This window comes from Saccopteryx leptura, chromosome 2 (genome assembly GCF_036850995.1).
Source record: "Saccopteryx leptura isolate mSacLep1 chromosome 2, mSacLep1_pri_phased_curated, whole genome shotgun sequence".
Classification (NCBI taxonomy): domain Eukaryota; kingdom Metazoa; phylum Chordata; class Mammalia; order Chiroptera; family Emballonuridae; genus Saccopteryx; species Saccopteryx leptura.
In genome coordinates this window covers 271,694,207-271,705,212 of record NC_089504.1, presented here as the reverse complement: position 1 = coordinate 271,705,212, position 11,006 = coordinate 271,694,207, and the positions used below count along the sequence as shown (strand labels likewise).

The window sequence follows — 11,006 nt, the reverse complement described above, 5'->3', positions numbered from 1 at the left end:
TGTTTATAAAAATATTTCACAGCCTTTGAGTATTTCTTGTTGGTGAGCCTTTGCACTATTATACTTTTAATTCCCATTAGAATTTTTACCCACATTTGTTTTCCTCCACATCACTGTCCTGTAACCTAGTCATTCTGCACATTAGCAATGCTTCCCTTAAGCTGAGATTTCCCAATATCTAAAGTCCAACTCTCTTCTACATTACCCAGCCTGGCACAGGAGGGGAGGCCATATGCACAAAATATTCAAAAATATATTTAAAAATTAATTTATTTTTCTACTTAACTTTTAATAAATGAGAAGAAACACAGTAGTCTGTCTCATAAAAGACATTTATAATACATAACAATCCATAAAGCCTCATGGTGAGGTAGGAACAGCTTTGGAAAACAATGCACAGTCATAAAACATACAAAAGGTTAGGTAAAATGTTGCAGCACTAAAGACATTTTATGTGCATCTGCATTTAATGAGATGATAGTTGCATTTAACTGTGCCACATCTGGCCCAAAGAACAGGCTAGCAGACACAAAACACCACAACATGGAAAGTTCATGAAGAATCACAGAACACACTGATACACTTCATTGTGCTGTTTCAAGGCAGAACCATAATAACATGGCAATTTGTGTATTTTTTAATATAGAACCACATATGAATTTTATGTTACATTCCCTTCAGCATCTTTTTACCAGACACTGGACCGTAAAGTTTTTGGTTTAAAAGTTTAAACTGAATGACATATGAAAAGCTCTTGTGCCAGTGAAGATGACTGCTTAATATTTCAGAGCTTGTTAGTAAAACACAATAGCCTGCCACACAGTATTGGTAGAGCTACATCACAATAGTGCTATGACAATTTCCATTTCAGATGGTCAAACACTGTATTTGACAGTTTCAACTTAAAAAACAACAAACAAAAAACCCCTCCACCTTCCCAAGAGTTTTAACACTGTTTTATGACTTAACTGAAACTCTCTTAAAATAAATATTTCTATATGTAGAATTATCCCCCATATTTATGTATGTGAACACCTTAAGACAGCAGGTAAATGACATTATATCATTCAAATGACATCTGCTTAGAAACAGTAAAAATCTTCAACTCAATACCTGTTAGCCTACTAAATACTTCACATCAGATTCCTTGGGCCTTTTCCCTCAAAATTTTCAAAAGTTCAAAATTAAATGAGGATGTTAACAAGATACAAAATGTTAACATTTTCCAAAGGTGCTCTGGATGGAAATTTTTCTTATTCAAATTATATACCTTAGTCAGTCAAACATTGTTTTCTAAAATGTTAAAATACATATAGCAAAGTTTTTTGACCATTTTCTTTGTGACCATTTTTTTGTAAGTTCTAGTCCCTACTTTTACAATGCATATGCCCTTCAAAGAAAAAACAAAACTATTAAACAATGCTATAACCTATAAGACGACAATGGAGAATTAAATCTCTCATCAATAAGGCTGCATTTGCCTTGGAAAAATTTCTAGGTTGGTTTTAATTCAGGCACCTGCCACACCTCCTTCTCACTGAGACAACAGACAAGTTGCTAAACACACATTCTAAATACACTGATCTTGCTCAAATATAAAAGAGCCAGCAGGAGAGATGTGCCCCCTAAAACTGATGCAGTGTTATAAAACAGCATATTTAAATATTGGGTTTAAGTCTCCTGGTAATTCAGGGTATTTCCCTGGTTTTCTTTCAGGAAGGAATAAGCTATTTTGGAAAAGACACTTAAATCCCACAATATTTAAATATAAAAGCATTTTTAAAAGATAATGCTAATATAGCTAAAAATGGGTTAGAAAGTGCATTGGAAAGAAATAAATAAGTCTCTGCTAAAACTCAACAGGTGAGGCAGTGCCCACTGTTCTTGCTATTATGACAAAATCCTTTGAAAAAAAGAGATTCCTCCCATGGTACCACTTTGTTACATATAAGCTGCTTAAAAATTATGAAAAGTGAAATAACTGAAATCTGAATGCTGTTACCTTCAAAGCACTTTTGAAAAAAAAAAGTAGCTCTTGTCCCAAGCTTATACCATTTTAAAAATCCTCATTTGGTTGATGTCTTAAACATTATCCAACATTTAAATAAAAGACTCAATAGAACATTTGTAAAGAAAACCTCACTGAATGTAATGTGTTTTTACCAGTTATCCTATTGTATAATTACTGAAATGTTTCTATAACAGTTTTGAGATCTTAATGTTTTGTGGTTTAAACTGTTAATTCAGGAATGTACATGATACAGTACAGTTTGAAGCTTTCTCTCTTATTCACCCATATAATAAAATTCACCAATTCCATGTCTAAAAAATCTTTTTTGCAAAGTAATTTCCAGTTCAGGAACTGAATTCCACAATATCAGGTAAGAGTATTAAAATATCAAGATGTATTGCAAATTGGCAGGTTATGGTTTTGGCCCATTATAGTAAATGTGAACTTACAAACTGTTCCTAAAATTACCACATTCTCATTGGAAAAATCGGCTGTTCTTATACAGGCCCATTGCCAGCAATAGGCTTATGCTAGAAAAAACCACACCACCTACCACAAAAGAGCATCCCTTTAAAAAGTTAACTGTCAAAGGCCAGCACTTTCATCTTAAGACCCATTATACAATGAATTATTTCAAATCCCAAAAGGCTGCCATTCCAAAAGTAGTCAGCTATAAAAGTCACTGAAGTAGTCAGGATACCTTGTTTCTAGAAAAATAGAGCTATACATGATAACTGATATTAATATTCATCCTTTTGAGGACAAAAATCTAGTTTCTTCACAAAGCATAATCCCTCTCTATCAAGAAAAATATAACTTAAATACCCTTAAATAACATTTGTGTATGGATTTGAAATCCATAGCAACAATCAAATAGCCAAGAACAATTTTCTGTGTCGGTATTGTGGCCTCTCACAAAATAAGTCACTATTGGAAGATATGAGCAATATCAAGACAGGATGATTTATAAAATCCTAATTATTAATTTTGCCTTAACTTATTTTGCTTTTTAAGAATTTAATATCCAACAGATTGCTTTCTTCTCTGAAGTCACTGGCTCTTGGCAAAAACACAAGCATTGCTGGTTGTTTGAAAAGCTGCAACTGAATCCACTCATGATTGGTCACTATGAAATGACTTTAACTCTGAAGAGTTGTTTTAAACACCCACAATTTAAAAGATTCCAATAAGCTTGTATTTAACATGTAATTATTAGACTGAATGTAATGTCCTTAAGAACATTTACTGTATATATTTTGTAAGTCAACCTTCAGCTCAGTGTTTTTGATGCCCCTCTTTCAAAGAAAGTAATGCTGGTGAACACATCCATGTTTTAGACTTACTTTGGTAAAAAAGAAAGCATGTTCAAATTCTCAGAATAATTTAGAAATGTAGTCTCAGTATTAATTTACAATAACCTAAATATTTAATTTGGTAAACTTTCTTCCCTGCTCTTACTCCCCATATGCCCTATTCTGTGTAAACTATAGTTCAACTTGTTAATTTTATCTGTTTATTAGAATAATACTCAGCAATATAGAATACAGGATAATAACTGATCTTTAGTATTATAAATACCCCATGTGAAAAAAAGAAACTTTTCCATGAGTCACTCTTAAAATATGCTGCCATTATGCTATGTAAAGAGCAAGTAAATATTACCTAAAGTATCAAAGGAAACAAAAGTTCTTGACTTTTAAAGTTCTAGCAATTGTAATTCTAATAAAGAAAGTATAACATTGGGGGAAGAGAAAAGCAGAGAAATTCCAGTAACAATTTTATTTATCCCCCTAATTTTTCACCATAGAAAAACTGGAAATCAAATGTCATTATGTTATATAAGGTTTACACTTAACTTTAAACAAAAATGTAACATAGTGTTAAAACTGGCTTTCCAAAATTGTTACAGCATAGCTGTACTCTGTACTAAGAATCACAAAGTCGTAATATAGAACTCTGTTCAGCAGTCCCATTATGTTCTTACAAAAATAGAATTAAATGGTATGACCAGACAAGGACTTCAATTACACTACTTGGCAAACTTGGAATTTCAATGGAGTCTTTTTCCTCTTGCAGTTTAAAGCAAAAGTCATATATCACATCTTTTTCAAGACTCACAAAGATGATTCAGGTTGTTTGTTTGGCATTTTTTTAATCGCTATCACAACAGCAGGCGTGTTTTCAACTTTAGTCCTCCTGGGCTTCTCTAGATTGTCACTAAGTTCTAAACAAGAAATGCTAACTGTTGGGGCCTTTTCTGTATCCTTTCCAGAATGGGCTTGTGGCAAAGTCCCACAACATTGCTTCAAAGCACACTGAGTTCTGCAGGCAAGTTCACATGGGACTACACTTGATTTAGAGCCTACACTAGCAAATTCAGGCTGAATGGTAGTAGCGTGAATTCCGTGATTATGGAAAACGTCTTTAATGATTTTAGCCACCTGCATGTATGATGTTGGATCTTCACATTTTATGTGAGCAGTGGCAATGATTCTGCTTCCAGCAAGTTGCCAAACATGTAATTCATGAACTTCCTCAACTCCTTCGACATTTCGAAGTTCTTTTATCAAATTTTTTATATCAATTTGTTTAGGAACAGTTTGTAGAAGAATAAGAGCAGATTCCTTAAGTAATGGAAAAGTTGTGTAAAGAAGTATACAAACCATTACAACACAAAGAGTCGGATCTAAATATAGCACCCAGCAAGGACCAGCCTCAGAAACTGCTGCATGACTAGCATTAACTACTTCTACCAATGCTTTGCAGGGGTCAGGGATACATGGGTTCACACAGAACTCCCCTTCAGGACAACCTCGCCAAGAAAAGTAAAAGACCAAGGCATTTACTACTACAATCACTGAACCCAAAGCATCTCCAAAGACATGCAGAAAAACTCCACGCATGTTAAGTTGTGCGGTCTTATCTTCATCTTCCAATTCAATATGGTCAGCTTCTCTGATAAGATTCCCATTCACTTGTACTTCCGTTGCATCATTTCTGGACTTCTCTGGATCTGTAAGTAATACAAATTCTGTATCAAATACACTTAAACACTTAAAATGTTTATATCAACATCCTTGTCTAAGTTCATTTAAAAAAGGAAATGAAAATTTTTCATAAAACAATTTTTAAAATGTGCTCAAGGAATTTAATATAAATTGACATACCGGGACCAAGCCAGGACATAATGGCCAGGGCTAAATTAAGTCATTAAGATGAGTTTCTTCATTCTTCTATCCACCCTACCTCTCTAAAAAAAAGTCCATCTTCTGTGGAGATGGGGTCCTGGGAACACTCTGCAATACTTTTTGGCATACGCCAAAAAGAAACAAAATTGAATGCTAATGTCCCAAATTAAATGCAACTATGGATAAGTCTAATACAAAGGACTAATTTGACATATAACTCTAGCCACTTTTTGTCTTTAAGATGTTTTTAACTTTTAAATGTTTATTGTGAATATAAAAGGTAAGAGTTTCTTGGTAGAAAGAACTTAGAAACTGACAAATCAATATAAAGTTATCAACAATCATTGTAACCTCAGTAAAAGTTGCTCCTAATAATCTACTCTCTATTCCTTTTTTTTTGTGAGACAGGAAGGGAGAGAGATGAGAAGCATCAACTAGTGTAGCTGGAGCACTTTGGTTGTTTACCGATTGCTTCTCATCCGTGGAGGGGGAGGGGGGGTCACAATGGGACAGCAGGAGGAGAGAAGGGTGCTCTAGCCCAGCCAGTGACCCGGTGCTCAAGCCAGCAACCATGGGATCATGTCAATGATCCCACCCTCAAGCCAGCAACCTTGGAGTTTCGACCCTGGGACCTCAGCATCCCAGGTCAGCACTCTATCCACTGCAACCGCACCAAACGACCCTATTTTTTTTTTTAGAATATTTAAAAATTTTGTTTTATTGAGATATAATCGACATATAAAATTGTAACATTTTGAAAGTGTACACCATGGTCACTTATTTGTATACATTATGAAAGAACCCCTTCCCCATCTATTTAATGAACACATCCATCACCTCACATATTTATTTATATTTTTTTGGTGAGAACATTTAAATTCTATTCTCTTAGCAAATATCAATTATATAATAGTGCCATCAACTACAGTCACCATGTGTTACATAGCTTCTCAGACCTTATCCTAAGCTGACTGTAAATTTTTACCAACCTCTATTTTCCCCATACCCTACAACTTAAACCAAATGTACTGGTCTGTTAAAGGAAGTTTACACACCAGAGAAGCTTAATATTCTTTGGAATAACACCTTGCAGAGTAAAAGTGAGAGGAAATTCGATTATTTATTAAAGCTTTTCAATATACAACTTGAATTTCATTAACATAATATCCTGCATTTTGAGGGGAAAATTGTCTAGGTAGTACCATACAACTAGGTAATGAAATATAAATGGAAAAAAAATTGGAAGGAAATACAAATTTTTAACATCATTGAACTTGGGTGGAAGGGTATTGATTGACTCCTTTTTCTATCTCCTTTCTTTAACATTTATGTTCCAAATTTCTTTCAAGAGCATTTACGTTTAGAATGAACAGCATCCATTAAAAATATAAGATGAACAAATAAATTACCATCACTCTTTATTTTAGTGTGATTGAAAATTTTTAACTAAAATGTTAAACATGCCTAGACAGATCGCAAGTCTAGCATTTTCAGGATCCAGGTTTAGCTTTTTGACAATTAACTGAAACATACACTGCTGTTGATAGATCTTTTTGAGCTCAGGGAAGTCAATGGCTAGATAGCTCTGATATCAAGAAACATGTTCAAAGGGCATATGAACCATTTGGATTTCAAACAGCCAACAACTAAGAACAAATTGGTGATTCTCTCCATTTTCCAACCGGGCCAAGAAACTGAATTAGGAAGCGTTTTGGATCCTTTAAAACCCCTCATCAGACCGTCCCTGGAAAAGATAGCCTGTAAGACAGGCAAGTCCGGTAGCGCACGGCAACGGCTGTCACCTCCTGCCCGTTTCCCACTCGCAGAAGCACAGTCCCCAAGTACACCCCCGAGTACACCCACAGACCAACACGCGCCCTCTGGCCACCACCGGGCTGAAAGGGGTCCTATTCACACGCTTTCCCCGCCGGGGCGGGACTGGAAGGAGTGGGAAGGCGGTGGCGCGAAGGTGGCCGCCTCGGGCACCAGGGGGCGTGCGGGCCATCCTGCCCCGGGCCCCGGCTAGGGTCTGGGCTCCCCAAACCCAACCACCTGAGGCGGCAACTTTCTCTCCTCACCTGTCCCGTCCAGTTTCAGCCCATTGGAGTTGCTGCTATTGGCCACCAGGGTATTGGTCTCCTCCTGGTCAGGTCTCTGGTCGCCCGGGCTCGTGCTGTCGCTGTCCCCGGGGCGGCTGCTCTTGCTGCGGACCCCCTTCGGGGGGCCGTGGCCCCCGTGCGAGTGGCCGTGGCCGGAGTTGTTGCCCAAGCCGCTATGATGGTGGAAGAGACAGAGCCCCAGCACGTTGACCACCAGCCCCGCCACGCCGACCCCGAGGACCACCAGCGGCTGCTGCATCTCGTGCGGCTCGATGAAGCGCTCGATGGCCTCCAGCAGGATGGCGAAGCAGAGGCCGGTCAGGAAGATGGCGTTCACCAGGGCCCCCATCACTTCGGCCCGGATCCAGCCGAACGTGTTCTTCTGGGTGGCGTGTGTCCGCCGGGCGAAGCGCTCGGCCACCAGCGCCACCACCAGCGCCAGCACATCCGACAGCATGTGGAAGGAGTCCGAGAGCATCGCCAGCGACGAGGTCACCTGGCTCACCACCACCTCCACCACCATGAACATGAAGGTCAGCATCAGCATGCACAGGAGCCGGCCCCGGTTCCGACCCCAGCACCCCATGGCTGCGGCTCAGGGGCCCGCCGAGCGCGGCCCGGACACTTGGGAGGCGGTGGCTGCGAGGCTCTGAGGGTCGGTCTACGAGCCGGCGACAGGAGAAGGACGGCGCGGGGCTCTCACCACCCGGGCCGGGCCACTAGGGACACCGCCGAGGGGCCTCCGGAGCCGGACAGGGTGAGCCCCGGGTCAAGCCGCCAAACCCCTGCGCCTGGGGGCGTCCCCGGCGGGCCAGCGGCGCGCAGCTCTTCAGGCGCCCGTCCTCGGAGCCGAGGCGGAGGCCCGGCTCAGCCCCAGCGGTCCCCACACCCGCAGCGGGGCGGCGGAGGCGGCGGCGTTGGGGAGCAGGGGTTCCTGGAGCCCGGGGACCAAGAGCCCGACCAAGAGCAAGAGCTGGCGGGCGGCGGGGACCGGCGACAAGCAGCTCCGCGCTGCGATGGTTCCAAGCATCTGCAGGCTTTCGGCGCAGGTCTTCCCTCCGCTGTGGCTCGGATCGAGGAGCCGACGCGGGGGGAAGCTAGAAAGGCGGCGGCCACAGCAGCTGCACTCGGCCCGGTGTGGGGCGCCTTCCTCGCCCCCCCGCCTTTGCAGACGGTTTACAAAAAAACTTTGCTTTGCACTCGGAACCCCCGTTTTCACACGGACCCGAGTGTGACAAGGCTTTGACGCCCCGCCCACCGGGCCCGGCACTCTTACCCATTGGACAGGACCCCCTCACGACAGCCGCCGCATCCCGCCCATCCGCGCTCGCTATTGGGTGGAGTGTCGGCGGGGCGGGAGGGGGTGGTGTCGTGTCTCCAACAGATGGGGGCGGGGCCTTCTCCTCTAGGTTCCAGGCGTGGGCTGGGGGGCCGCGGCCGGGTGCAACAGCGGGCGTCGTGGGGGAGGGTTGGGGGCGCGGGCCGCGTGCAGCAGGAGGGGGAGGGGCAGGCGGGGTTCACAGTATTTGGCGGAGCTGCTGCTCTGGCGCTGCGGGTCCTCGCAGCCCCCCGCACACCTGCAGGGGCCGGCTACCAAACAGACTTTGATCCTGAGAGCCGAGTCCACGTGGGGCGGGCCGCGCGGCTGCTGTGTGACAGACTGCAGCCAGGGAGGGGCCGGGAGGGAGCCCCCTGTGTACCGGCCCTAGGGTGCGCCCTCCTGTCAAAAGAACCTAGATTGGGCTACAGACTCATAAACAAGTGCCGCATGTAACTTGTGCCTGTCCAGCGCCGAGCTGAGAAGTTAATACTTGTCCTGCGACCGAAGCTTTGCAAATGTTTCTGTAAAGCAAATCACCCCTATGATTACCATCCTTAGGAGACCTCGTGTAAAATCAGATATTTCTGTCACTGATTATCTAAGGACAACGTAGGGTAGGGACTTCAAAGCGGAGAAACCTGGATTCTGGCCCTTTCCCACTATCCAGCTGTGTGAATTTGGGCAAGTCAACTAATCTCTCTAAACTTGCTTCTTCGTCTATAAAATAAAGGATTGGACAAGAAGAAGTCCTAAGATTCCTTCTGATTTCTAAGGCTCTGTGATTTAACAAACATTTTATTTATAGACTATATACTGCGGAACCCTGTGTTGGTTGCTATGGGGAAGGGAAGGGGCCATAAGAATACAGAAGAATGAGCTTCTGTCCAGGTGGAGGTAAAATATAAAAACAGAATTTAACAATCACCATGAAATACTCGTAATGAAATATGCCAACTCTAGCTTGGATTAGATATATGTATATATGTGCCGTGCTGTGCGTGGAGATTGGTGAATCTGGAAATGAGGGCTTCCTATGCTAAGTGGGAGGAGAGTTGGCTGGAACCCAGTGGCCTGAGCCGGACCACCACAGGCCTCACCACAGCCCCTGAACCCAAGGAAGGTTCCCCAACTGCTTCAGATTTCACAAGACAAATGGACTGCTAGTACCCCAGGATCGGTATACAGGCATGTTTGAAGCTGTGTTATTTTGCGTTTTTTTTCTATTTCTGTGATTTTTTTCCCCACTTGTACGTGGTGTTTCTGATCTCACCACCCAGACTAGAGAGCTGGACCCTCACCCCCTATTTCTGTCTTGCCAGAATAGAAAAGAATGAAGGAGAGTTTCCAACACATTATAAAGACAGTATAGATAGGATTTGATGATTAATTGGGTAGTGGGAGGGTGAACACTAAGAAGGAGAATTTAACAAAGATAGTTGCACTGTTTTTAACCTGACAAGATATTGCTTTAAACAAGTGAGGAAGTTGGGGGAAGGAGCTGATTTTAAGGGGCAATAACCCTTACTGAGCCCGTTTTTAATGTGCTGAATTTGAAATGAAGTCTGGATGGTGGCAGTACTAAGGAGTGGGGGGATGGGTTTGGGCACTTCCATAATGTTCTATCCTTTGGTATGGACATTTGCCGTTTATCTGAACACATATGCAAACACAGCTTAAACCTTTCAAACCTCCTATACAGAAATTGGGGGTCAACTTATGGGTAAAAATACCCTAAGGAAATGGCCAGGAGGCAGTTGGAAGACCATTTTGCCTCCTATTGGGAGCTGCTGTGTGTCTTTATTAAAAATAAATAAATTTCTCCAAATGTAAGGATTTAATGTCCAAAGAGGAACCAATAGGGAGATATAGAAGGCAGAGATACAAACAGAGTAGCTATCCCTTCAATAACTAAGAAGCCTGAATTGGGAGATGTTAGGCCCATATAAAACCAGGCCCCTTAGGTTTAATTCAACTCAACAGTCACTTATAAGAAACTACTTTGTGCAGGCTATTTTTTTTCCTTGTAAGCCATTTCCCAGACAATGTTCTTTATTCTCTCATAACCAGGGGGAATGCTGGTGGTGGTGGGAGGTACATTTTCCAGGTTGTAAAACGTTACAATCACATACTTCATAAAGAGTAGTATTATTTACATAATAGCAAAACATTTCATAGTAGTCAAACTTTTCTTATCCCTAGCATTGTGAAGAAAAAATACTTGGGTAGCTTCTTTCAAATTTGTCCTTCTTCAGCTGGTACCTAGCATAGTGTTAACACAGACAGGAGTGGGTTAAAACGAAGGGAAATCATACTGTTCTTCACCAGCACTCCAGGAGATTGTGGCCCCAGGTTGAGTGCAAGGGCTTGGCTTTTTCTTCCTAATTCTT

The 11,006-nt window shown here is 42.1% G+C and overlaps 1 protein-coding gene across 1 annotated transcript; it reads right to left on the bottom strand.

The window, feature by feature from the left end:
- Positions 1-314: 314 nt before the first annotated feature.
- On the bottom strand, positions 315-8,644 carry SLC30A1 (solute carrier family 30 member 1). The gene is made up of 2 exons (XM_066361809.1): positions 7,278-8,644; positions 315-5,024 (listed from the first exon to the last, which is right to left on the bottom strand). The coding sequence occupies exons 1-2, from the start codon at positions 7,882-7,884 to the stop codon at positions 4,126-4,128; spliced, it is 1,506 nt and encodes a 501-aa protein (XP_066217906.1). The 5' UTR covers positions 7,885-8,644; the 3' UTR covers positions 315-4,125.
- Between the last annotated feature and the right edge of the window lie 2,362 nt (positions 8,645-11,006).

Bases quoted from the DNA above. Each gene is read 5' to 3' on its own strand.
- SLC30A1 (XM_066361809.1), bottom strand. From the start codon at position 7,884: ATGGGGTGCTGGGGTCGGAACCGGGGCCGGCTCCTGTGCATGCTGATG. The intron at 5,025-7,277 runs GTGAGGAGAGAA...TATTACTTACAG, and splicing joins GCTGAAACTGGACGGGACAG to ATCCAGAGAAGTCCAGAAAT.